This window comes from Dermacentor albipictus, chromosome 8 (assembly GCF_038994185.2).
Source record: "Dermacentor albipictus isolate Rhodes 1998 colony chromosome 8, USDA_Dalb.pri_finalv2, whole genome shotgun sequence".
Lineage (NCBI taxonomy): Eukaryota > Metazoa > Arthropoda > Arachnida > Ixodida > Ixodidae > Dermacentor > Dermacentor albipictus.
In genome coordinates this window covers 78,626,135-78,654,009 of record NC_091828.1, presented here as the reverse complement: position 1 = coordinate 78,654,009, position 27,875 = coordinate 78,626,135, and the positions used below count along the sequence as shown (strand labels likewise).

The following is a 27,875-nucleotide window of genomic DNA, read 5'->3' as shown; positions in this document are numbered from 1 at the left end:
GGCACTTTTGTGTGGACGACGGGTTTGTGCGACCACCTGTGACTATTAAGGCAATCGTTGTAAAACCACACGCGTCAGCGAACTTGCCGCAATTTCCTTCTTTCCTTCCCTCCTCTCTCTCCCTGTGATCATTGCTTTCCCCTTTCCCATTCCCCCGGTGTAGGGTAGCCAACCGGACGTTATTCTGGTTAACCTCCCTGCCTTCTTCTTTTCTCTTTCCTCCTGCTGACTTACGGGGGTATGAGCCACTGATGCTGATAGTTTTCAACTTGCTGTTCTGTATGTTGTATGCGTGATTAGAAAAAATGTAAGCACTGTCCACTTCACTGTGCTGAGTGCTTGTTGCCTCTGGCTTCCTGGGCTATGAGCCATTACACCTTTTTGATTGCTTACGGGGGTATGAGCCATTGATGATGATATTTCTTCTTATGTGCGGACGCGAAAATTTTATGGTACCCTAGACATGTACAGCTCCGCTGTAAAATTATTATGTAGATCCGGCACACATATTGAAATCTATGTGAATGGAAGATCTCTCGAAGCGGGCAAATAAATGCTATTGAACTAAATAACGATGTCTAAAATTGTCTTTATTGGGATTCGATGCAAAGTGTAATCTTACGCAGTGCTCGTGCTTATGAACCACACAGGTCGCAACCTTCGTGGCACGCAACGTCTATCCACTACAACGTTCGCAAGCAGCGCCGAAGTGCAGCCAAACAGTTCGTGCGAATCCGCAATGCGAAAACGTCGACGCAGCGCTGCCACGAGGAGGAAGAACGCGCTGGATGTTTGTCGAGCAGGGCGAAAACGTCCGGCGTAAGAAGAAGAGGAGGAAGAAGACGAAGAAGGACGAGCCTCGCCATGGAGCAGCGTTCCTCTGGAACTCCGGAGAAGACCGCGAAAGGTGCGACGGCCCAACGAAAATCGAGACACAGTCGTCGCACCGGTTCGCCCGCCCAGAAAGCCTCGAAGCCGAAAAAGCACCGGGAACCGGCTGGGCAGCCTGCTGCGCTCGACGCGAGTGCGCCCACCCAGCTCGCACCCGCCGCCCAAGACAGCCCCGCGGACTCCCGCCCGGGTCCTTCGCCCAAGCGTAGCGATTCCATCGGCAGCAACTCGCTGGCTCGCATGAAAGACCTGGTGAGCACCCTCCGTGTTTTCGGGAGATTCTTTATTCATTCCTTCTTGTAAGACAAACATGGATAATAAAGCATACAGGTGGAGGAGGTCGAACATCTTGAAGGGGCAGCGCTAGACGACAAAGACCGAAGGCGGGAAGCACGAAGGACTACGCTGAACTCACGAGTAGCTTTCTTAGAAGGCACACGCAACTTTAGTACTACAACCTATAACCACCTGCCCTCCCATCGATGGCGTCATTATCAGCCCACAGAAAAGAGCAAAACCCAGTGATCTAATGCTGTACTATGAAGTGGTTTAAAAATGCAAAATCACTGTCATGCAAATTTAATGAAGGCATGCTTACACATAGGGATCATTTTTTCTTGATATGGTAGGCTTCAATAATCTCCCTCGCAGTCTAATTTCTATGTGCGTAACTAATTGTGGTGTCTTCATAGAATGGAGTACACCCGTGCTCGGAGCAATGCCGCGTGACGTGTGAGTAGGCATTACCCGCTGGCGAGCGTCTATGCTCTGACAATATAATGTTCAGGCATCGACCTGTTTGGCCGATATAGACGTTACCAAAGAAAAACTGAAGCTCGTAAACAACTCCCACTGTACATTGCACAGGCAGAGACGTGTGCTTAACAGTGCAGCCTTTCCCAGCAAGCGTGGAGGCAGCCTGTGCCTACTTCCTATGAATCTTACTGCAAATGTTGATCATCTTGTTAGGTGAAGAAAAAGGAACCTTTACATCAAATATACCGGCTACATTCCTGAGGTTCTGTGATGGTTGATGTGCATATGGAATTACAACTGCTTTTTTTTTCTTGTCGGCAGGCTCTGGATTATTCATTCTTGTGGGCACTCCTAATTTTACACGCTTAACAAGCTTCTACGCTGCCCCTTAAGGATGTTCAACCAGTGCCTACTTGCCCAAATGTCGATTCTTCTACAGGAAGAGATCGAAGGGATCTGTGCTGCCAGAGGGTCTCTTGCAGATATAAAAAAAAAGAAAACAGTTAATACAAATGCAGCAAAGGAATGATATGATTACCAAGCACGCGCGCAGATAAAACAAGAGTACGCAGCAAAAATGTAATGTTATACAGAACTATAGATTGTAAGTATAATCGAGCGCACAAGGCACAATAAATGACACTGCTGCAAATTAAAATCGCAATTCATGCAAAACACAAAAGTAACCTTTTTAAACGTCCCTATATCCTATATAGAGAATGGGGAAACTGCCTGTCCTAGGGGGGAGCGAGGTATGTACGTGTGGAATGCCACAACTCAACGGAATTCCACGGTATCTCAAAGAAAGAAATTCACCGCGATCACGACACTCCCTAATGCGAAATTTGAGCGCAGCTCGATACGTGTTTTCATTTTCTGTTTCATGATTATATGTGTACACGGTTTATATTGGGAAGAGAGCGCTCTCCGTAGCGCGGGTGCCGCGGACGATCTGTCTCGTGCGGCACATTGCAAAACGGAACGAAGCGAGGCGCGACTGCCTCGCCCATCGGGAGATCGCGAGAGGCAGCGCGTGGGTGACGCGTGGGCGCGATTCAAAGCAGCAGCCGAGTGGTTTTTGTTGATGATAATAACTAAAAGGCAGTTCTCTGTTCTTTCCTCATCACACATATATAACATTGAGCAGGTCTTTTTTTGGGGGGTTGCACGAAATCAAACTCTCTCTCGTTTTAATTAAAAGGTTGTCTTTTTTTTCTTTCTCAGTCTTCGTTCCTTCCTCACATGGTCGCTTTTCAATCGCTGCTCCCATAGACGCGCTTGCTGATGCTCGTGAAAATTGGTTCTCGACCGCTTTTCGGCCGAAGCTGCGCGGCCCGTTTGGATCGACTTTGGAAAGCACATTAGCGTCGGCACCTGCGCGACGTTCTGCGCAAGAAGTCACACGTCACTGAACACTCAGTTCCAGAGCACTGCTCATTTGCGTCGGCTGCTAATGCTTTGAAAAACATTTCCCTAAATGATGAGCCAGGAGGTTCTTCTAGCGAAGCTTTCCTTTCTAACCATACAGGACTTTGCTCGCCGCGGTTGTCTTGTTGAATAGCCCAGCATGAAGGACGCCACACTTATATCACCAATACAGCTTTTATAGTCATTCGTTCTACAGATCCGCTGGTGAACGGCTTTGTTCTTAGCTGGATTAAATAATGGAGAACGGGCGGTACTTAAATAGCCTTGTCGCAACAAACATGTGTCTACAAGCACGTAATTCTTTCATTAAAGCGTAGCCTTACTTTATTTCCTCCTCGGAAATATGGTGAGCCTGCTCGGTTGGTTTCTCGCCAAACTCGGAAGTAGTGCGATCCGCGGTCGCTTATGCCACTTGTGTTGTATCCGCGTCTTGCCGTCCAGCCGTGGCATGCACGCATTCGCTACGCTACGTTACGCTACGCGACGCTACGTCTGGCACGCTACACTGCAAAACGCGGTGCGGAACACGAACTGTCGCGTTGCCGGAAACCCTAACGACCAAAACTTCTGCGACGGGACAAAAACGTGAACAGTTCGTGGCTCCAACTTGGGAACTAAAGAAAAAGTTCGCCCATCATGTGCGTCTGTGCATAAAATTTAATTGATAGGTTTCAATTACTGTTTCGTGCTTCCTCCCTATAGTTGATTCCGACAAGTTCGTTGGACATACCGTATTTCTCTCGATACAGGTCGTTATTTTATTTTTATAGTATCACGAAAATCTCGTGACACTTTACAAGACCAACGCAAGAAAACATTTCGAAATTTTTTTTTATCTTATATGCCGCGTAGTCACCTGGCGTGTAGGGGTTGGAGGACGGACTTCGGGATGAAAACCAAACTTGGGATGGTTTATTTTACATTATATACAGAGAGGTGAGAGTCAAGTAACAGTCGTACAGTCATTACGGGCCAGCAGCAACTCGGACGCTGCGGCCCGCGGCAAGAAGTTCGAGAGAGGTGAATCAGGGAATCAGGGAATGCTTTGGTCTCTCTGGAATGCTTCTTTTAAACCCTTCGAGGACTGGACGTCGCGTCATGTCTGGCCAATGGGAGAGTCCGCTCAGATGACGCCATTTTCAGCCAATGGTTGGCGCCCGTGTCGCGGTGTCACACCCGGCGGCTCTCTGCGGTCTTGCCTCGCAGACTTGCAATGCGCTTCTTCCAAGGCGGAGAATGGGGGGCACTCATGCTCCATTGTCCGAGGGCCCACCTGCTCCCGGCGGTACGGCTCCGCAGTGGTGGCAAATGCCTTCTTCAAAGGCGAAGAGGGGTAGGCTTGGGCCTTCCCGGCACGTCCGCCTGTCACAGCTATTACCGCCGTCTTGGTTTGGCACCCACTTTACTTCCAACAGTGCCGTGCTATCCCCTCGTTTTTTGGAAGAGTCAAGCAGAGAACAGCTACCGGCGGCTTCCGAACTTGTTTGCACGTGAACTTGTTTGCTCGAGCGCTCCTCTGGAATGTGCTGCGATTCGATGTGGTCCAGGGGAACTCGAAGTAGGCGCAGGAAACAGCTCCATATCTAACAGGCGCTACCATGCGTACGCGCTTACGCGTCCTTTTGAGCGAAACACGCCAATACGCTACCAACGTTTTTCACGCGTTCATCTTCCAGAATATATTAGGCGCAAACTATCGCGAAACGAGCTATAGCTACATTGTTCTGTGCCAGATCTTGTCCGCGGTCAGCCAACTGCAAACTCTGGCTACGACGTAGCGTTTCCTTCTTGAATTACTGAATGAAATTATCGCGCCACGGCCGTTTCGCTGCGATTGCAATGACGGCTAATACGTTGATTTTTCTGGTCTTCATGCTTGGAGCGTCAGACGTTCTTCTGACTCGGTGTACTGTGCATGATTTGCCTGCATTAAGCGGAATTTCTAAGCAGTCCTATTTTTCTAAACGCGGAAGACAACGAGACTCTGCTCGCATGCATAATGGCTACGAATTGTGGCCTTTGTGGCGCAACAGTTTGTCGAAAATGACCAGTTTGCGAAGTCACAAAGCTGATGGAAGTCGGAAGGAGGGAAAGTCAGGAAAATGTACGCACTAACCGCCATTCCCAGGCTGGCTGAGCCACGATTATCGCAGCCCCCGTAGAAACTGTAACGCCGGAGACCCCTCCGGTAACTTTTGTGAAAACATGAGGCAGAGTCTGCCTCGTGTGTATCATTATTTCTCTTCGAAGCATTGAACTCCTGGCACGTGACGACTGTCACCTAACAGCCCACGTATACGAGAGCAGCAAACGTTGACAGAAGTACTGGAGTGATGAGAGTGCGAAAACATTTACTAAGACACTAAAGGGAAATGTTAGGTCGAGCTAGATCCATGCAACATCCGTCTATAAGTCTATTATCTTTTCCTGTGTGTCAATATTTCACTTTGTTACGTAGAAAATTGCCGCCGACGTTCCGGAAACGGCTGTTCTATTTTAACTGCCCGCACCCACCGTGGTTCGCCGCTGAGTGCCCATGCTTTGGCGTAGCGCTACTAAGCACGAGGTCGTGGGATCAAATCCCGGCCGCGAGGCCTCACTTTGTTGAGGGCGAATTGCAAACACGCCTGTGTACTGTGAGTAGTGTGCTCGATAAGGAAACCCAGCTAGTGAAAATTAATCCCGAATCCCCCAATACGGCGTGCCTAATAATCAGATCGTGTTTTTACCTTGTAAAACCGCAGAATTGAATCATCTGAATCACAAGCTCGGGAACGGACGAGTTTACGCAATCTTCACGTGAGCTCCCTGTATGGTGCTCTCTGTTAATCGGTCAGGGGTGGCGGTACAGGAGAGGTACCATTTCCTACAACAGGTGGTGCCACTATGATATTCTGACACCTAAAAAAAGAGTTTTCTTCTCGCTACGAATGACGAACTTGCTATTGCGGACTTCTAATCTTTCAATCTAGATCGATTTAACGTTTTTCTTTAGCGTCCTTTTAAAACTCTCGGTCCGAGGTCTTGTTGGCGCGGTGTACACTCCGGCGCTGGGCTGACTAAGTTGGCCAGTCATATTGCGGAGACCACGCTAACAGCCTTCATGTTCTCTGGTGCAACTGTATACCACATCCAACTTCCCAACCACAGTGTAAAATAACTTACAGCCTTAAAAGTGGATAAGGGTATGAATTAGTCTATAACTCGCGCCCTTGCACACTTCTTTGGTGTAATGTTGTATCAGTTTAAGACCTTTTTACACCGTTACTAAATATTAAGGGCGTAAATTATTTTACAGCACATCTCCGAGATCGCCTACAACCACATCACCGTTGAGTGGCTGATTCTGTCATCCAGTCTGCAAGACGAACAAGGAGCTCAGTGATTAGCTCAGTGGTTTAGGTTGTCCGGCTCTCAACTGGACAATATGATAAACAATGGCGGTGGTGGTACGCAGCGAAGTGTTGCTTTTCCAAACCATACTGTGACTGTAAAGCTGACGAAGAGATCCTCGCCCGAGAATGACTCCGAAACGAAAAGAACGAACAAGGCTGTGTTGAAAGCGGAGAGCAAGCGCGCCGTCTACTGTCGCGCGAAAGGCAGGGGAGGGGATAGGAGGGAAGGGGGGGGGGGCGCCGTTATGCAACGGCAGCAACAGCGCATTTCGCTACTGGGCGCAAAGGGAACTATTTATCGTGGCTCAATCGGGCTCAATCTCACGCTCCATATTTGGAGGAAAGCGGCGAGCCAGCGCAGGAGGGAGGGAGGCGGCTTCGACTCCGCCAACAAATGCGTACTTTGCACGCATGCGCGCGGTCGCGTGCGCCATCTCTTGAAAGGAATCTGCAGACGGCTCATACCTTCTTGCGCTCTGTGTTCTCGCCGCTCTCGCGCTGACGCGATAGACGGCGCGAAGGTCAAGTCACTCGCTGCTGCTGCCGTAGAGCTGCCTGTTATTTGCTATCGCAATCGATGCCCCGCCTTTCGCGCTAAACTGCGACTTTTTTTTTTAGTGTAACTGCATTTGGGATTTTTTTTTATATCAATGAGGCGCGCTTCTCTAGCGTACGTTCATTTCGATGTGAGTTAATTTACTGTTCCACTGCAGGAGAACGGCTTCTGCCGTCGATATCCAATAACCGTTGCCTCGCGGCATCTGATTCCGTCTTATGACTGCAAGTTTTCTTACTCCACCACACCACCTAAATTAATACCGTCATCGACTGCGCTTCCCTTCTCTTACTACCCATTCTACATGTCTAACAGACAATCGGTTATATTACACGGTATAACCAATGTGATTTCTTCCTCTAAATTTTCACACAGAATATCGGCCACCCCAGTTCGTTCTCTAAACCGCACCGCCTGTCTTCCTGTGTCTAAACGCTACACCTGTCTCTTTTTTTTTCTTCGTTCCAACGCTGGTATCCCGAATCTTACCTCCTTATGAAGCTTCCTTTATTGGCGGCCTTAAAAGTTATCGAGGGTGCAAATAACTATATAACTAACACCCTTACACATGAAGGGTGTAAATGCGGGAGTTATGCATTGATTTACACCTTTATTCACGTTTAACAGACGTAAATTATTTCGATGGGGGCGAAATGCGAAAACACCCGTGTACTTAGATTTAGGTGCACGTTAACGAACCCCAGGTGGTCGAAATTTCCGGAGTCCTCCACTACGGCGCGCCTTATAATCAGAAAGTGGTTTTGGCACGTAAAACCCCATAATTTAATTTAATTTTTTAAGATATAAATTATTTTACAGTGTGCGCGTGTCGTGTTACCTTTTTTTTTACGCGTTGCGTCCGATAATATTTCGTTATTTGTTTTGCCTAAATAAACTGGCTTTCTTTCTCCCGTCGTCCGCAGGCCCTGAGTGGCCGGGAAGACCAGCGTCGCCCCTCCGAGTCGTCGTGGCGGCGTGCGAAGGTGGCGGGGATGTCGTGCGCCCGCACCGCGACTCCACTCTGTGTCTTTTGTGTGGCGCTGGTCGGTGCCGGCGTGCTCACCGCCTTGATCCTCGGCTCCTCAGCGACGCGCAAGGCCCGTCAGATGGCCTTCCAGTACAAAGGCTGCACGACCAGGTGACACCGTGGTTCACGCTCCCACGGGCGGGGGGTAGTCACTGATGGCGGGATGTTCTCACTTTCGGTTTCTTAAAACCGTTCAGTGTCCTACAGAAGTTACTATGTTTAAATCTATCCTTTGCAGCTGCAGGTTTGAGGCGTAACCAACGCATTTTCTGCAAGGCAAAGTGCAATGTGATGCACGATATAGAAAGAAGCAGCTTATTTATTTCAAACACTTTTCTTTTCGATAATCAGTTTGTGTAGTTGCAATGATTAACAGTGGAGCTAGTTTTCTTTGTTTTTTTTTTGGGGGGGGGGGTTGAGCAGCAGGCGCTTCACCTGGAAAAGTGGGAGAGGGTGGGCGGGTATTGTCATTCGTCATTGTGTGCCAGGTACCCTAATACGCGAATTTCGCGAGGAGGAAGGTAGGTTCCGGGTGTGCACCCCTCCCCATCCCTGTGTCTACACCCCGTGGGATTATGAATAGTTAGTACATTGATTGCCCTAATTTTGCAGAAATTATAAAGTTGGCATCATATGAATTAGAAAAGATTTTTGTTTTTTTTTTGTTATTAACGTGCGCAAGCATCTATCCATTTAGGTTTTGTTCCTAGTGTGTTCTTTTTGTGGAAGTAATTACGTGTTCATTTTTGCGTGAACTGTCTAGTCTTATAACGGTGTACTCTATATCTACCTTTCTTGCGGCATATTGCATTGCCTCACAAAAATTTCTAGTGGGTACTCCGGCGCTAGTTTCTATCAAGAATGGTGATTCAGCCGGCCTGTGAACGGCGAAGGCTACATGGATTTGTCTACTAAACATCGTCCTTGTGGCTTCGAACGGTTTTGTGACTTCGTAAATCGGTGATTTTTAACAAAATATTGTATTATGAATGCAACACTTCACAATGAGTATGTATGAGTGCATTGTGTTATTGTCTTCCTGTGCTTAAAGAAACTAAGTGCATGGAGATTGAGATATATACGGCGTAATAAATAAGCCGACAAGAACGTTTGAAGCTACAAGCAAGCGCGAATATTAGACAAACCTGTGAACAAAGAACCACTCGCATGTTAACTGGAAAACCGCAGTGCGAGAGTTGCCTATAGCAATCATTGCAGAAAATTCCATGCAACCAGTGATCGGTTCCCTAAGAGTATACTGCCAAACAAATATCGAAGGGCACGCGTTTGCATATTGTAGGTGCGAAAGCGACGTCATGGCGGTCATATTTTGAACACCAGCATAGTAGAAAAGTGCACTGACATGGTGGTGATGGTGGTGGCGGTGAATGGAGCTCATGGGTGCGAGTATCCTAAGAATAAACCTGCATGAAACATGACTATGTTTTCATGTATTTGGTCGACAAGATCGTAGGCAGCTGTTAGTTTTAGTTGGCAGATGTTTTTTTTTTTTTAATGCGAAAGTGCCAAATAGCCCATTGAACGAAAAAGCCGGCGTCTGCCGTCTGGAGCAGCGAAACGGCTCCTAAATTCCTATTGGTTACGAAAGGGAACATCTGTTGTTCTGCTAGCGCGCCAGGTGTTGCGGAAGGGGAGAGAACATCGTCGCGACAGCACGTCACCCTCGCTCTCGCTCTGGGAAGCCTGTGTTATCCGCGCGTTCCTTCTCCGCGCAAGCTTTCGCCTGCGTTCTAACTGCACCTCAGTGACGCCAGACCAAAACACGCCGAGTGTCTCAGCGTGCTCGCTTGCCCGCAAGGAGTCTGTAACTTGAAGAGGCGCTCAGCGGCGTTCAATTGGACATTAATGTTTTCGCATTCACAACGCATAAGAAGTGCTTAGGTGTCCTCTGATGTTTCTAAAGCGAAAGCTTTACTGGCCGCGAACTTGCGATTACACCGTGACCGTGCTCCGAGGAGGCACATGACGTCGCACCGCGTTCTTCGTCGTTGCGTTCGCCTCTGCTCGCTTCGCAAGCTGCGTCGCATGCCTGATAACACGTCGGAGGATTAAAAAGGAGTGCTCGCGTGCGCCGCAACCACAGTTGAGGCGGCAGTATGGACGGCGACAATTCTGATAAGCAGGGGGAGGCCTGGAATCGACATCGGAACGAGATGAAGAGGAAACGAATCGCCCAGGAAGCAGACAAACAGCGCGCCGAACGACTGGCTAAACGCCGCAACATAGCTAGACAACCAGACTAACCTGGACTTGCAATCAAGATTAACCTAGGCTAACCATGCTATGCTTTAGCTTTCACTACGTATATCCTGGCATAGCCGAGCCAAGTCACTGCCAATTTTTTTTTCTTTAGCTCCTTTCCTAAACCTGCGTCCTGTAATCTTCGGTAAAGGGGCATTGACGCCACAATTCTTAAGCTTGCAATCATGCGTAGCACGTGAGACCACACACGTCCCACAACAAGCAGGCAAAAAATGAACCGCATTCGGTGCTGTAGAAAATTCGTAGTATAAGTTTTATGTCGCATTTCAACCCTACAGCAATGTGGCAACACTGTGTAGTGGTGCAATGAAATCGCACTGCCAGAAACGGCTCTCTCGGATTAACCAAAGCCAAACGCCGGAAGGTACTGCGGGAAACGAAAATGCGTGTGGCTGCCGTGCGTCATATCGTCTTTTTTTCTTTTTTTTTCATCTGCGTCTCATTGGTGTGCTGTTGCTTTTTATCGCATGAGTAAAAGAATTGCGCGCCCAATTATTCGGCGACGCCCTTGCTTCGCAGTTCGGTGCCAGAGCATGTGGACCGTAAAACGTTCGACGTGGTTTCGAACTGTTTCGGGGCAGACGACCCAGCGACGGCTTTAACTGTCGTTGTCCTAATGGTCCTGTTTCGCTCGTACTTTGTTTGTTTGTTTGTTTTGTTGTGCGTGTGGCCCGATGGCTGACAGAATACCTGCGTCTTCTTAACGCGTTCTTGTTGCCCGAAAGTCATGAGTCAGCGGGGGCAACACATTTTCTCGCGAGTCGAAGCGATGACGTCGTCTCACGTCCGGGGCTCTCCCATGCTCGACGCGCAGAGGCTGCCAGGAGCACTTGGAGCACCTGTCCAATACCCTCAAGAAGACCGTAGACCCGTGCAGGGACCCGATGGCCTACGTATGCGACAAAGTGCGCTGGCGGAGCGAGATCGTATCGGACGCGCTCACCGACACGCTGGTGCGCTGGTACGAGCTCGGCGCCACCTTCCTCGGAAAGCAGCGAAGACCATCGCGTGAGTGATGCGCGCAGCTGTGTAGCTCGGCTTTTGTCTGTATGCTTTTACGAAGGTGAAGGTTTATTTTGTTTCTATTGGAGAAACGTGAATAAGAGCGGTCGAATGAGAAACGAAGTTTCTCTGTCGCAAAAAAAGGGAAAAAAAAACTGGCTGTGGCTTAGCTAAGGTTAAGCCCAGGATGCGAAGCATACTAGCCTTTATTTTAACGCGACAGCGTTAAGGAGCTCGTATCGCAGAAAAGCCGGTGTCGTCGGCGTCGGCTCAGGCGTGCGCCGTTTGCTCAGGCGCACATTTCGTTGTCGCGCCGAACGCTGCGCTGCTCGACGCTCACCGCGTCCGATGCGGGGGGCGACGCCGCGAGCGACGCCGCGAGTTGGAGCCCCGTTTCTCCTCTGTCGTGACGTCACGGTGTCACGTGGTATTGAAGGCGACACCGCCGCGCCTGAGGAGCTGGGTTGAGCTCTAGTAATATGCTTCGCATAAAAACAAGATTGGGAGAGAAACAATTTATGATATCTCAAAGGGAAGCCCATTACATCTAGAACCGAAATTTGGATGCCTTAGAACACGCATTTATAGATTGAAGAAGGAAGAATAAGCGTGTGCTTGCTGCGGTAAAGCTATGGAAACTATGCGGCACGTTTTATTAGAATGTGAAGCTATCTGCCCAGCGGTTGATTTAGGCACGTCTGGCCTCCTTGAAGCCCTCCTTGATGTCCGGAATAAAGATTGGTAAGAGGCGATTGGAAGATTGGTGGAAGTAGAGCAACGACAAACAATAGAGGCCTATAAAAATAAATTTCCCAAAAGGAGTTCAAAAAGTTTGGTTATGGGAATTCTTCGTGTTTTTTTTCCTTTTATTTTTTTAATATAGGTAGGACATTATCCACTATGATAACAAGAGCTTGGTGGCGCAACCCCTCCACCCTCTTCCAAAGGGGGCGATCATAGCATCCATCCATCGCGTGCTGTTTCTACCAGAAAGCTCGCCTTCGTGCATAGTGTTCGGTGCCAGCGTCTCCCAGTAAACACTACATTTACATAAGCTGCAGTTGCCGGGAAGCATGAAAAGCAATCAGGGATCTTGGAATGCTATCGCGTTCTACTCATAAAGGCGAGGCTTAAGCGTCTTCCCAATTTTTTCACGAGATGTAGGATTAGCCTCCCGGCTGAATGTCGTCACGCAGGCGGCGGTAGCACGTTCGAATTCTCGCGAGCGTCTCTGTTTGCAGCAGCAGCAGCAGTAGGAAGGTCAGAAAATTGACTGCAAGTGTAACGTACTTATCCTGTGCACGTACAATCCCTGTGCATTGTGCAGTCAAATGTTGCGCATGAGGGTTGTGACGTTGCTGTGATCGACCATCTCGCCATCTTACGCGCTTGCATTTAGACAAATAGAACGCTGTAACGCGTTTCCGCAGCATCATATACGCTATGCTAATAGTGATACCGGCACGCTTTTTTTTTTGTCGTATCTCCCTTTGCAGCGCATCCCGGACATTCATGGCCGTGTCCGATGATATGCTGCTGCTGTCTAGCTGGAGAGCTCATACCTAAAAAAAAGAAGAAAATAACTCAGTGTCTTGCCACACTGTGAAGAAGGATGACCAGTGAAGCTGTGTATGCGGGCCCCTCAATGGCGAACTGCAGCTCCGCTGTGGATGGGGCCTGTGTTGCACTATCGTCGGGATTTTTTTTCTACACGCAGACACGATAGCAGGAGAGAAAGTAGCCTTAACAGTTTCGCTGTAAAAACTAAATTACGTGCTCGATGGTGGGACTGAATATCGGTGCCCCAGCACAGCAGCCTAGTGCTCTAACCATTAGGCCACAAACCGCACGTACACTTGTACCGTGGCAAAGGCGACTAGCTCTTTGAGGTGACTGCCGCATGTGCCAGACTGCGTGGCGCGGGTGCACGAGAGAACATGCTCGCACGCGAACTTCTTTTACATCGAAGACGCAGGGGGAAAGACAATGGGCAAATTTATAGCATTCGGTTACCTCCTCCACGAAAGCGTCGCTTCTCGCGGATTCCAAGATGTGCACTGGATCTGCGTAATCTGGGGCGCTATAGCGTAAAACTATTCCAAACTTTTTGTCTATTCCGATTCTGCAGTCAGCCCCCCGCGATTGGTCAAAAACTTTTTGGACCCCCCCCCCCCCCCCACTTAACCGGCCTGTCATGCGACGTCACGAAAACCGCCATTGCTCCCCCGTCCGCTATGACGTGTACACGCTGGTTATGCATGATCTCACCTAACAAAAGAAAAATTTTTATTTCTCAATCGACGCCTTTTCGCCACTAGCCCTCGACTATTGGTCAAGAGTTTTCATGCAATAATATGCTGAACAAAACTGAATTTTCTTCTGAATAGCAGCATGCTGCCACGATACTGAAAGGAATAAAACATGGCTCCCGCCGATCACTCGGGCACTGGCTACTCGCACCTGCAGGAGAGCATGGGTTTATTTGCGGATAATCAAACATTTTGAGTGGCCGTGTAACGTTTTCGAGCACTTTTGGCACGTTTACGACCTCATTCTGCGAACTCTTTGCTGAGGATCAGTTTTAGCATCATTCTTAAGTTTCCGTTGCATGCCGCCGTGATTTTCGACCAGCCACCGCAAGCTAAGGGGAAGCGAACCAATCGCAGACGCCGGCACCGCCCTCTTCATCTGGTTATCGATTTTCAGTGCAGTGGCTCGACCTCATCGAATCCCTCTCCACTTGAGCGTGTTCCTCGCCCCCTTATCAGTCAATTAGATAAGACAAGCCGCTCGGCGTAGGCAATGTTATTCGTTTTTCAAGCAAACAAAAGTGGCCTCCTGTGAACGAGGAGAGCGTTTGATTGGTCTGTTGAGACAACCCTGCGGGTACCGCCCGATGCTTACGTCGGTGGTTACGCAAATTTGACGTCAGGAGATTGGAATAAAAACATATTGGAATAGTTTTGCGTTATAGGACCCCTATTTTGTTTTCCTCGGATATCTGTATGGCCGCACTACCATCATGCCGAAACCCTTCCTATTGCGCATAGTTCTGCGCAGGCCGCGGAATCTCCTCATCCACGGACGGACATGTTTAGTCTGTCTCCTAGACTGTAAAGGGCGATCGTATTAGAATTGGTGAGAGTGCTCGACGGTGCACGCTCCGTTTCTATTCCCTACGCAACCGGGCAAAATCCTGATTTCTTACGAGACCTGTTCAAGATGCTTGAGAGTGTATTGACGCGCTCGGCCCAATCTTTAGCTCAGGGGTTCCCAAATTGGGCTTCCGCGACACCCCCCAGTTCCACAAACGGCATTTTAGTCTTCCACGAGTAGCCAAAACGAATCCGACCCCATCCCTTTTCCGGCATATTCTTTTTTTTTACATTTCAGTTTGGACTTATCAGTTAAAACCGCCACATCCGCATCAGAGTAATGGAAAGGGCGTTGGTACCGCAGACCTCAGGGCAGGCAGGTGGGGCAAGAAAGTTTCGGGACGCCTGCTCTCGCTCTTAGGTCGTAACCGATGTTCTCGTAGAAACAAATACACTTCAACTCGTCTCTGCAGCTGCGTCGGCGCTGTACCAGGGTTGCGTCTCTCGGAAGGGCCACACCTACGAGCGCCTCGAAGAGGTTCTGTCGTTCCTCAGGGACCGCGGACTGCACTGGCCCCAAAGGGTGACAGGCGTGGGCGCCACCAAGCACGCCCTGAACGTCATCCTCGACCTCCTCATCAACTGGGGCGTGCCCTTCTGGCTCGAGATAAGCCTGAAACAACTGCCCGGCGACACCAGGCACGTGTCTCTATACGCGGTCAGCTATAGAGGCGGCACCGCCCCCGCGGCCCGCTTCCCTAATTTCACCATCTTCGGCAACCTTTGAACAGATAAAAGCATTACTCATTAAAGGCTTTGCTCGTTAGACACGTCTTCTCCGTTTACCTTATGCGCCTGCAGTATGTGAATTTAGCTGCATTACATGAATTGCTTGTATTGACTTTCAGACCGCGCGAGATGATGGGCTAGTTGGTTTGACATGCCAGTGTGCTTTAGCTTAGTACGACAAGTTAGGCCCACTCCGCATGCGCATCCTATGCCGTGGGCTACCGTGGCGCTACCTCCGGTTACCATTATTGAGTAACAACCAGGCAGCGCCGGGACCGCGCACATTGTTCAATTTAAATTCGCGATTTCATTCACCGTCGTGACAACAAAAAATCAATCGCAACAAAGGCCAATGGCACTTAGTCTCATCCCACACTGGACGAAGTTGACAAACTATTGAAGCACTTCTGTCGTACTTATTACGGTGAGCGTTCTGTTTTGGCACTGCGAGACCTGGGGACGAAATGCAAAAACGCCCGTGTCTCCGCGCATTGAGGGCACGTTAAAGATCACCTGGTGGTCAAAATTAACCCGGAGTCCCCCGATTCAGCGTGCCTCATAATCAAATCCTGCTATTGGCACTTAAAACCTTAGAATCCATTTATTCAAGACGGACATGCACGGGTAACGCCACGATCTCTGTAGAACCCTTTGCCTTCTTTCAAAGGCAGTAAACGAGTGTATTTTTCATTTTTCTTTCTTGAGGCTCTGGACGAGTTTTTTCAAGAAGTTTAGATCATTATGTGCGAAAATACGAGATCAATATTGGTATAGAGACTTGCATAAATATTGGGTACTCCTTGATAAGCTCTCACTGGCGGGGGGGGGGGGGGGCGGGGGGGGCTGGCTATATAGGAGATGTAGAGTTGGACTTCAGTGTGAGTTGACTCCACATTTTTTGCTTATCAACGAAGCCGACAGGAAAAGTCCGGCTTCACACATTAAAACAGTCCCTCAAGTTTACTGGGCATTGAACTATGCAGTTTATCGCGGTGGCCTTGCTAAAAGAAAACGCTCGCCGGTCACCCATAAGGTTGTGACCAAGCACAGTTTGTTAAATAATGTGTGACGTAGTACACACAAATCTAGCTCTTGCACGTTGCGCGGGGACAAGCAGTGTTTCTTTTCTAGAGGGCCGCTCTTATGCGCCCGTTCCTGCGTTGGGCGTCACCGTCCCTCGGCGTAACCAAGCGAACGAGCACAGCGAAGGCTGAAAGAGCGAACGCGGAGCGCAGCGGGGGATGAAAAACGGCGACGGCGAAGAGAGTGCAAGGAGAAAAAGTGACCAGGTCCCACGTGATTTGGTCGCTGCTCGATGCGAGTGACACCCTCGGATGAGCGACAAGTAGGGGCCAGCTTTCCGAGCTAGTCTTTCAACTATGGGGACGCCTAAATTTGCTCGTTGTAAAGGCAAAGCCGTCGTAGTGGTCTTTGTTGTCGAGGCCTTTATGCTATATATAGGAAGTCGACCGGGGCATAATGAATTCGTCGTTGTACAGGTGATTCCGCTGTAGAGGCATTCGACTTTATTCTACAAATTTTACCACACAGGTTAACCCGCTTTGTCCTTAAGAATATAATCTTTATGCAAGGTCATTTCAATCCTGTATGTGTGTGTGTGTGTGTGTGTGTGTGTGTGTGTTCTTTCGTATGACGCTTTTTACGCAAAAAAATTTGAGGACGCTTCAGTTCCGCGTTTAAGAGTGAACGCCATAGCATTCGAAGATCCCTCACGCTTCCCGGCAGCTGCAGCTTATGTAACTGTGATGTTTAACGGGAAACGCTGGCGCCAATTGCTGTTCACGAAGGTGCGCTTTCTGCTAGAAATGACACGCAATGCTGCGGAGGCGAGTGCCATCGGGAGGTGTCGCGAGGTAACGGACGCGCCGCTCCATGGCCTCCAAAATTGGCTCGCGCCAATCTTGGAGGCCATGACCCCCCTATGAAGAGTAGAAACGTTGGAAAATGTGTTTGTGTTTCCGCGTAACAGAAATATGTCTTCTCGTATATTCATATTACAGGCCGATGCTGTCCTGCCTGTAAATTGTGTTTAGATTCTACCTTACGATTTTTCTGACGCATGGTACTTTCAGGAATTAATTTAGTTCAGCAACGCCTCTGCGTCACTCGGATGGCCTGCCTGTTAGCGGGTCAGAATTATTTTTCGCTAGGCGACGTCGGATGCCGATATCGGATTTTTTGTGACACGGGGTCTTTAATGCTGTCGCGTTACGAACGTTTAGCGGTCCCTGTGAACTTCCTCAATAAAAGTCTTATTGAAAAGCCGCTTCTCATCCGCAGCCGACAGGCATCAGGGATGTGTATTGCGCATACGTTTTTACGCTTGGGTTGAATTTTACTCACTGTAAAAGTGCGTCTCGTGCCAGTTGTCCCAGGTTTCCCAATCGTTCCTATACGCACGGACTCCACCCTTTGAGTGCAGGTACAGCCTACACATGGCCTACAGCGAGGTCAGCCTCCACCGCGCTAAGTGGGTCAACTACTCCAAAGCGCGCGGCAAGCGGCTGGAATACGTGCGCACCATGTACAGACTGTACGGGGCCGGAGACACGCCGCTTGCCCAGTTGCGGGACCTGGTGGCCCACGAGGACGCGTGGGTTCGCGCCGTCACCGAGGGCATCGCGAGCTCCAACCGCGTCATCATGAAGCTGCGGTTAGCCCACCTCGACCAGCTCACTCCGAACGTGAGCAGCCACCGCTGGCTGGACTACCTGAATGAACACCTGCGTCCACACCGCCTCTCACCGGACGACAATCTGCTTCTCGTCGACAAGATTGTGAGCACCGTGACCAACAACATCTTCGAGAGGTATTGCGTGTCTCATACTTATGTGGGGAACGGAACATCAGAGCTCTCAAAAACAGCGACTTGTCTTTTTCGAGACTACCTTATTACACTGTGTCACTTTTCGGTCTACTTCGTTATAATGTTTTTTTTTTTTATAATACAAATTGCTCGTCAACCTCGCGTGCACTTTATTTCTTCAATGCTGTGCATTCGCATAGTGTTCCTGAGGTGTAAAATACCGGAAGCGCCAGTGATAAAAAAAGATGTTCGGCAGCATGTTACATTCCCTGTAACACTTGAAGGCGAAAGCCTGCTGCACACTTGGTAATGAATTGAGTCATAAAATCGAGGACCAGACTTCTTGGAAGACATAACGAGCCGCAGTGTGAATTACACGCGTGGCGCTTTTAGGTCCCCCCTCCCTTTCAGTGAAAGGAAACATCCCTGCACCAGCCAATATATCGCGAAATGAAAACACGTATAGAACTGCGCTCAAATGTCGTATTAAGGAGTATCGGAATCGTCTGTGAACTTCTTTTTCTGCAGCACTCCCAGGTGTCACCATGTTGCAAATACTTGCTCCTCTGTGTTCCTTGTGCTCAAGTAGTCAATTCGGGCACCCTAAAGCAAGGCACTGCCATTTGTGTTATCGTAAAAATATTATTTCTTGGCTTTGTCTTTGCCGTCTTTGTAAAATACTTTGAACATCCTCATATCCTCATCCTCATCGTTTTCATCCTCTGCAATAAGTTTACCATCTCTTTCGCACCTTTTTGTAGTGTGTGTGTGATTGCCAACCTTCCTTACCTCTTCCATCGTTCCGGGTCTCTGAGGTATAAAGATGTCTGAGCACTCTAGCAACCCACCTATGTTCATCGGTGTTAGCGAATATTTTCTCTAAACTAACTCTGGCTCTGCGAGCCTCCGACTCCAAAAGAGGGCCGGTCCAGATTGTGCACTATATACTCTGCGCAAGTAGAAGTCTCCATGAACCTGTGGGTGATATTGACGGAGCAGGCAGTTTTAGGCGTAAGAAACTACGCGTGCAACCACCTTCAAATCCGGGAATGCTTGTGGTACCACTGAATGATCCACTTAAAGCGTATAGCTATAGCACTGCCGCAGGTTCTCTCTATGACGCATTTCTCCTCCTCATTCTGCCCTCAAGGTTCAGCAACGCAGCCATCCTGGAGCAGGTCGCGTGGCGCTTCATCCAGGACTACTCGTACGCCAACTCGTACGCCGCCGCCGTCGCCACGTTCGGCAACAAAGAAGCCGTGGCTCGCTTCAGGCCCCGCAAATGCTACTCGTTCACCGAGAGCCGCTTCCAGAAGTGGCTTTTCGTGTGGAGGGTCGGTGAACAGCTGCAGCCGCCCTTGCTGAGCACCGTCAAAGCCATCTTCGACGACTTGCGCAACACCACCCAGCGGCTGCTCTCCGACGCGGCGCCTTGGATAGATCCGGCCGCCCGAATCGAGGCGGTGGCCATATCGCAGCGGTTGCACCTAGAACCGTACTGGTCGCTGTTCGGTGCCGAGGGATTCAAACCGATGCTGCCTCCCAGCGCCATCCACAAGTACCTGGACGCCTTCCCGAGGCAATTTTCATCGCCACTGAAAGGCTGGATGCAGGTAACCGTGCAACATTGAAAACATTGACAAAGCTATAGTCGGCGACAACCTAAAACATACAAACAAGCTCCACCGGCAAAAACGCCAGGCACTTGCCATTCACGTCTGAAAGAGAGCCGAGCCAGCCGTAGTCCACTAACAGCTTAGTGACATTGCCTTTTTTTTAAGTGCTGGGTCAATCGAAAAAAAAAAGATCGTTGTTCCAAACTAAAATATTATCTTCGTCCTGAAACCAGTGACCTAAAGACAATTCTCTACGGAAAGAATTGTCTTAATCTCACCCGAGCGCTTGACATAAGGAAAATAGGCGAACATAATTGTCCCCCGGTCTTCGGAAATGGAATGTTCTCCACCGGCTCCACCGCTCTCCGGCGGCGCTTTCCACCGACCCCTTCTAGAGTTACTGTATAGGCTCCTTCTAGATAGGCTCCATCCAATACGATAACTCTAACCACTTACCCTGCCGCTTGTTACCATCGCGCACAGAGAGACGTGTTCAGAGGAAAGCGCGTAAATTATCGCTGATTGAGGTTTTCGTCTCTTATCGCGGTTATAACAGCCAGTGTCGAAGACATCGCGCAGTGCTTCTGCAAATCATATTATAGTTACAGAGGTCGCAGGGAAACTCTATGTTCTGTAGCCAACTTGTCAACATCTATTGCAGCATCTAAGCAAGACATGTTGCCACAAGGAGCATAATTAGGAAAATATTTTTTAGAGCGATAGCTCTACGTTTTTAGGTGCAAACCCAGAAAACGCCTGGTTCCGTAAATCTGACCTTCAAGCTCCGACAAGGTCAAATTGGGATTTAGCGTGCCACTACCGGCGGCTGCTGCATATGCCGCGTGGGCGCCCATGTCTTGAAAGCAATCTGCGACGTGTACAAAGAGCGCCGATCGAGTGCTGGTAGATTCGTACGCGCTGTGCTTTCGACGGTTAGTTCGCGTTGAAGCGAGACGCGGCATGAAGGTCAATTCACTCGCTTCTGCTGCCGCGCCGAGGAACGTCTGCGTGATATCTTGTGGTGCAATTGTAGATGCCGGTAGTCACTGACGGTGCCGAGCAGCGTCTGTGTACTTTACTAAAGCAAGCAAAACCGTGCTATTGCTCGACAAACTTAGTTTAACCGCATTCATACACGGCACTTTCTTTAGCGATACTATCTCTCTTACACCTTGAATCCGGCTCAGTGACAATGGTGCACTGATTTGTGCCACTTTGCAAGTGACATACCTTGGTGGTTACTCAGTAAAGCTCATCAGTGAGTATGTATGTTGTATATATGTTGTTCTCGAGGAGCAATAAAGATAACTACATGTATTGTTTATAAAACACCAAGAAATAATTGGTCTTCATTGCCTAGACCCTGAATTTCTGGTACTCCTATACCAAATTATTAGTGTTTTTAAAACAAAAAATGTGTGCATCATCTCTACCGGAGAAGAATTGAGGAAGTGTTCATCCTCATTGTGACAGCCTATGTGGAAGACTCTCCCGTTCTATGTTGCCCAGAGAGCCTGAACAACTGGCATGGCAGGCGGTCAGCACATTTTATTGCTGAAAAGTTTATTCACCTACGCCTGGTCAACCACGCAAGCGTTGTCGCCGATAAGAACGAAAAACACGTGTAAAGCAACGAGTTATAAGGCATGGTGGCGTGCTCGTAGTATTATTATCTCACGCCAAGAATATGAACTGCATTAAGCATTGTCGTTGCCTTGCACTTGTTCATAATCTATGAAGGGGTGTTTGTCGAAATGTGCTCTAATAAGGATAATAATAAGGTTTTGTTAAATCAAATTAATTCTGATACGCTAGAATCATTTTACCGAATGTGCATTATAATATTCACTGTTTCTCTTCCAGCGCGCTGACTTTTGCATTGCCGTGAGAGGCCTTCAGGCATTTTCAAGCTACTCGCAACAGCTTTTTCGCCTGGACGCCCAACAAAATACGATTTTCCCTTCAGGACTACGGACGACAATATCAGCCCTCTCGCGCGATATAGTTGAAAATGCAGGAGGCTGTACATGTCTCTCGCATGCCTTGGTTTGTTGAACACGCTGGAATCAATGTACTCATTATTACCTGGGCCAAAGCTTGCATGGGAGCCGTCAAGGTCGCGTGAGAGATCTGAATTTCGTCTGGGAAGTCACCCATGCGGTAGCTTCAGTACAGCGTCACCTCCTCTTGTCTAAGCTACTAAGCAATGAAAAAACAGCGCACGCTCAGTATACAGTATAGGTCTATTCGATTCAGCCAAGTTTTTCTGCACCTTCTGCACCTATTCACGGTGCGCTGCACTTAGGCCTTCGATTCCGCGAGGTGCAGCGGTGCGCCCTGCACCCCCGTGCACGATTGAACGGTGTGCAAGGCAAGGTGCCGCCGCAGAGCAGTGCACCCTTGAACCTTGCAGCGAGTGGGCGCTGCCCGGCACACCATAACTGGCACCCCCCCCCCCCCCTCTGCACCTTTTCGTTTGTGGTGCCGTGCACCTTTTTTCTGAATCGATTACGCGTGCACAGCCTTTGCACCAGCGGCGATGACTGCGCAGGCTGCCGACCTGCACCGTCGCACGTTCCCCGGCTGGCCCCTCAACGACTCGCTGCTGCACCGGCACGGCGAGTACGCGTTCCCGGTGCAGTACGACTACTGGTGGAACTCGGTGTTCCTGCACCTGGCCGTGGCGGCGCCGCCAATGTTCTACACGGACGCGCCCGCTTCGGTCAACTACGCGGCCTTCGGCACGGCCGTGGCCAGGCAGCTGGTCAGGGGCTTCGACCCGCAGGTGGGTGTCATCCTCCGCCGCGCTTGGCCGAGACCCCGCGGGTGCGCGTAATCGTGTGAAGGTCGTGTGTGCGCACACGCTCGTGGGGCGCCATAACGTATTTCTGGCCCCTTCAATCCGGTTCCGGCATTTCAGCGGGCCATTTCGATTGGCCGTCTCGTATGCCGTCCAGGACTGCGCAACGCTCATTAGTTGAAATATCCGCCTTGTATGGGCAGTCAGGGACTGTCAGGGTCGGATGATAGAATAGACCCAGTATATATGAAAGCTAATGCCTTCGCGATTCATTTCGTTATGCTCTGAGGGTGCCGCCACGGGGAGGGTGTAACTTGAACACCGTATTTTCTCACGCGGTCTCAGAGGGTGCTATTGTATAGATTCCGCCTAACATCGAATTCTGCAACGATGGTACTTTGAGCCAGTCAGAGAGGCTGTAGCACATAGAGTTTCTAAAAATACCCTAGAGGGAAATGTGGCGCTAGTGTCTACGGGGGTTATCATGAGCGTCGCCTCAACCTACATGGGAATGATGGGAAGTACAGGCTTCGGATTGACTTCGGTCTTTAGACTAGTGGCGTTTGCTTCTGGCGCAGTAAACAGCGCTATACTCAAATATTATCGCGTAAAATCCAATTCTATTTCTGCAGTATGTTATATAATGCACAACACGCTACATAAACTTTGCATGACTTTGAGATGGAAGCATGGTTTACTATGGTTTGTCAGCAGGACACACCAGGGTATGCATACTTGTGCGATTCTGTTCCCAATTTAACGTCAAAGAATAATTATTTATTCACTTTTGCAACAGCAAAACAACCGTGCATGTACTTATATAAAAATACTCATCAAGTAGTTCTGGAAATAAAAATGTTGTATTCTGACAAAGCGTTGCGCCCTTGAGAGGAATGCCAAGGTCGGGAATGCTACAAGTGTCGTCTGCTACGACGCCTGCTCGCTGCAAACGCGAGACTTTTCTCGCAGACGACAGGCACTTGCGAACTCTCTCGCTCTTTCGAAAGGTTGCGTCGGCTGTCACAATTGCTGAACGTCTTCAAGTACTTTTAAACACATCTGCTGCAGTGCTAGCTAGGACGCTAGTGGCCTCCTACGAGTATGCTCCATCATATTTTATATTGGCGTACCGCTTCCGGAGCGTTACAGCGTGGCTTTGCGGGTACCCATTGTGCGACACTAGACTACAGCTAGGAAGCAACAGTCTTTCCTACCACAAGTAAGTTTGTGTTCTCAAAGTCCTAAAACACGCATTTCAATGACCACATAATGAAGCCCTCAATAAAATTTGATTGTCAAGCCACTAGAAGTACAATTGTATATGTCTTGTATCAGTAGTGCCTTCTTTGTTCTATTCTGAAGTTTCATAAAGCACGTAACGCTACAGTGCCAACCTAACACACTTAACAAACAAAGGTCTAAACGCTCAAAACATGTTCTTTCAACGTTTACGATGCCGCCGCTTTCTCGTCACGGCTTCAACGCCACACCGCGACCCAAGCATCGTCCCAGTCGCTGACCCAGCGCGCTATCGCCACTCCGAGCAACATAACAAACGCAGAGAGCTTTGCGTTGCACTGTCGAACTGCAGGTTATAGAATTTGCACTTGGAGCGAAACCGAAACTTTTAAAAAAATACTTGTGCACTAGTTCGTCAGTCAACAGAACGTCAATCCGAAGCCTGTACTTCCCATCATTCCCATGATGGTTGAACGATCGCAGCGCCAGATTTGCCTCTAGGTATACTAATATGAAACTCTATGCTGTAGCAACGCCGTGTGCCAATCAGACCTTGGCAATGTCCTGAGCGCACTCCCTCTGTGCACACACTTACAACCCCCGAGATCACGAGCGCTGTTCCATCTCGGAGGCCACGCTTGCTTACACGCTCCACAAAACATCAACATCGCAGAAGGGCGCGTTCCTGGACTCCAACAGAACCGTGAGGAGCTGGATGTCGAGAGCCACGCGCGAAGAGCTGCAGAAGAAGATCTCGTGCGCTGGCGGCAGCTCCTCCGTGCTCATGGACGTGGCCGCCGCCCAGGTCGCGTACCGGGCCTTTCAGGAACACCGAGCGGCCGAGCCTAGACGCTACGCCGTGAGCAAGGACATCTCGCTGACGCCGGACATGCTCTTCTTCGTGACTCTCTGCCGCAGCCTGTGCGGCCGGGGTGAACTGTGTCCCAAGGTGCTGAGCAACATGGCTGCGTTTAGCCGCGCGTTCTCCTGTAAACCCGATGCGCCCATGAACCGCGCCGACAAGTGCTCCTTCTTTGAGCAGGCGTGACATCTTGCCAAATATGGAACAGTGGTGGCCGAGTTCCTTCAAGAGGCACCATTCGTTTGTATGCCCATAGCGTTTTGCATCAGAGTTTTATGAATTGCAAATAACGTGCGATATATGAGTACAATTTTGTGCTCTTTTTTTTAAATACTTTGCCTGAGCTCACGGGGGTTGCAATGTGGGCTTGTTGGTAATGTATCTTCAAGGGCAGTACGGTAGCGCGATTAAAAGATGGGACAAAGAAGGCACATAGGGACAAGCGCAGTTCTTGATCAAGATTTCAACGTACGAAAGATGTTGCGTTCCATGCAGCTCAACTTTTTTCCTGATTCATTTATAATTTTTGCTTGCGCATTTGCTTTTTTGCGTCAATCTCCGTAAGGAACGTGCTTCAATTAATAAGCTGTTACTTAAGGACGTGAGGAAAAGCGTGTGCGTTAGTACCTGGTGCTTCCATGTACGCGCCGACGTCGTTAAATATTCAGTTTAGTGTATATCGTAGATCGAAACTTTGGAATAGCCAATGAAACACAGCGGATTTAGGTCTGTTCAAGTGGATTACTTTTAGGGCAGCGTTGCCTGCGCGAATAATTGCTATGTACAGGTGGATAAGTTTAAGAATGTGTTACCTTCCTTTTTTTAATTGTTAATTTTGGGGCACATGATCCAATTACAAAATTAAAGTTGAGCAGCAGTGAAGTCATGTTTGCTTATCAGAAATCGTAAAACTAGCACTACTTCCTTAATATCCGGCCCATTAAAGAGACCGACAGCCAGTTTTTATAGCACATTTTCAGCTGTGCAACTGAAGGCTTACTGGTCGGAACGCCCAATCCTGCAATGGCAACGCGAAATAACGCATTGCAACATTTTTTATCAATTATTTTATCTGTAGTCGCTATCATGTCCATGCAGTCATACTGGAAACAGTCGTATGTGAGCGCGATAACGATTGTACGCCTTCGTCAATGGGAAGCAGACAAGTGCGGCCCTAGCCGCAGCTAATTTATCTGTTGTTTATCAAGCCGATGTTCATGCGTAGGTCAAGCAGTTTGAAATGAGCTTAACTGTAAGGCCAATGCGTTTTTTTATACAATTTTGGAACGGATCTTTCAAGAGTAGCACTAGTCTTATCTTTGGGCTAAGCAGGCATGGTTCCACTACTGCTTAGCTTTAGTAAATATTTTATTTAGCTACATGGACATTGCAATTTGTTATGCAAATAATGCCCGCCTCTTAGATAATCTACCTTAATAGGCCGAATCGTGTCGTAAGTCTTCATAATTGTGGCTTCGTTTATTGGGATTATGGGTCTAAATCTCCGAAAATATTTTTCGAAACGCCTGAAGGCATTAAGTCTCTGCGTGCTTGCACAATCATTGCGAATTCTTGAACTTATAGCGTGATATAAACTGTCAACAATCAACATGCGAAGTCTCAATGTCGGAAGGGCGAGGTTTAGGCAAATCAATGCATACTCTCAATAATTCCCACGATGGCTGAACAGCCACACTGGCAGCTCCCGTAGACACTAACTCCAGAGCTCCGTCTAGAAAATTTTCGAGAAACTGCACGGATAGGATACGGACGAAGGAAAAGTTGTCAACGTTTGCGCGCGCCTTTCCAGTGCTGCAATCGTCTTGTATAAACCCCGAGAACAAAGCGAGCACTGGAAACATTTCTTTCTTTCTTCAAGAGTAACTGCTTGCTTTGAGTCTTATTTAACTCCGCTTAACGCAACTTATTGTACGCTGTAAGAAGAGTTTGCAAACTTTGATGCTTACCTTGTTCCCAGACTACAAAAGATTTAGCTCGGGGGCTCCTGTCTAAATACATAGGAAAGGAGAAATAATTTTTCTCAACAACCACTGCAACAAATTCGACGGGATTCATTACAATTAAAAGAAAAAGTGAAAATCTATTGACTGATGGAAGCCGATTTCTTATTTAGGCCATTCGTTTTGTTTAATTACGAAAAGTCGCAAATTCGTGAATCTAGTTCACGACTCCGTAATTCAGCAATGCAAAACGATATCACAATTCTGTAAATTGCATCTAATAGCACATCTAAAGCGAAAAAAATGTATGTATTATACATTTTTCTCAAGTACACCAATAATATGTGAGTAGTACATTCGCAAAACCATTGTAAACATGCATAAATTATTATATCAAATTTGCCCGCTGTGGATGTTCTGGTGGATGCTATTTACAGAACGGCGATATCTGTTTCTGACGCAGAGGGACAAATTTGTAAACTTAGGGCTTCCATTTTTTTTAAACACACAACTATATAAAGATCCTTGTAAAAAAATAAGGCCATAAATCGAAATTCCACTTCTAACAGTCACTAGAATTTAATTTTTCAGTCAAATGCCAGGAATTTCATTAAAATCGGCCCTGGGCTTATCCCACAAAAGCATTTCTGAGTGGCTGGTTGCGCGATGGCCTTGAAAAAAAAAAAAACACGGCGTCTAGTCGAGCAGTACAAAAAAAAAGACCACGTGACCTTCTCCGAGCAATCGGCCATGGGCGTCTTGCGCTGGAGTTTGAGGTATAGTAGCGGCGCCTGGTGGCGGCGCGGGAAACGACATCTTGGTCGTACCAGCTTGGGTCGTATTGAGCCCTGGCTATGGCGAAGCACGTTTGTAGGCCGAGTTTTGCGTCGATTGGCACTTTTTTCTGCTATGTTGCGGGTGCCAAAAGGCTCGTCACTTCTCACAGACCATGCCGACCACGCTGCGAGCTCGCCGCAGCTTATAGTTTAACGAAAATGGCGAAGCACGTTTGTAGGCCGAGTTTTGCGTCGATTGGCACTTTTTTCTGCTATGTTGCGGGTGCCAAAAGGCTCGTCACTTCTCACAGACCATGCCGACCACGCTGCGAGCTCGCCGCAGCTTATAGTTTAACGAAAACGGACTCTCCGTGTGCCGTGGGACGTAATGCTGGGAGCAGAAGGAATCGGTGACGCCGATCCGGAGAGAAGTAGCCCAGCGTCGAAAAGGCGTCACCGTCGTTACTTCTGCGTCGTGGGCTGCCAGGAACAAGGAGGCCTGGATCCCAACATCAGATTCTACCGTTTTCCTTCAAGACCTCACGAAGTGGAGCGTCTGGTGCGCTGCATAG

General features: G+C 48.7%; 1 protein-coding gene across 2 annotated transcripts in view; it reads left to right on the top strand.

The window, feature by feature from the left end:
* Window positions 1-25,066, top strand: part of LOC135896209 (uncharacterized) — a 224,891-nt gene extending 199,825 nt beyond the window's left edge. For both annotated transcript variants that reach the window (XM_070523634.1, XM_070523635.1), the window contains 8 exons: window positions 651-1,143; window positions 7,950-8,164; window positions 11,151-11,344; window positions 14,907-15,132; window positions 17,666-18,052; window positions 19,200-19,662; window positions 22,217-22,450; window positions 24,378-25,066. In XM_070523634.1, the coding sequence (XP_070379735.1) occupies window positions 651-1,143; window positions 7,950-8,164; window positions 11,151-11,344; window positions 14,907-15,132; window positions 17,666-18,052; window positions 19,200-19,662; window positions 22,217-22,450; window positions 24,378-24,752 (2,587 nt within the window). In that variant the 3' untranslated portion in view covers window positions 24,753-25,066. The remainder of the gene's footprint in view (window positions 1-650; window positions 1,144-7,949; window positions 8,165-11,150; window positions 11,345-14,906; window positions 15,133-17,665; window positions 18,053-19,199; window positions 19,663-22,216; window positions 22,451-24,377) is intronic.
* The last annotated feature ends 2,809 nt before the right edge of the window (window positions 25,067-27,875 follow it).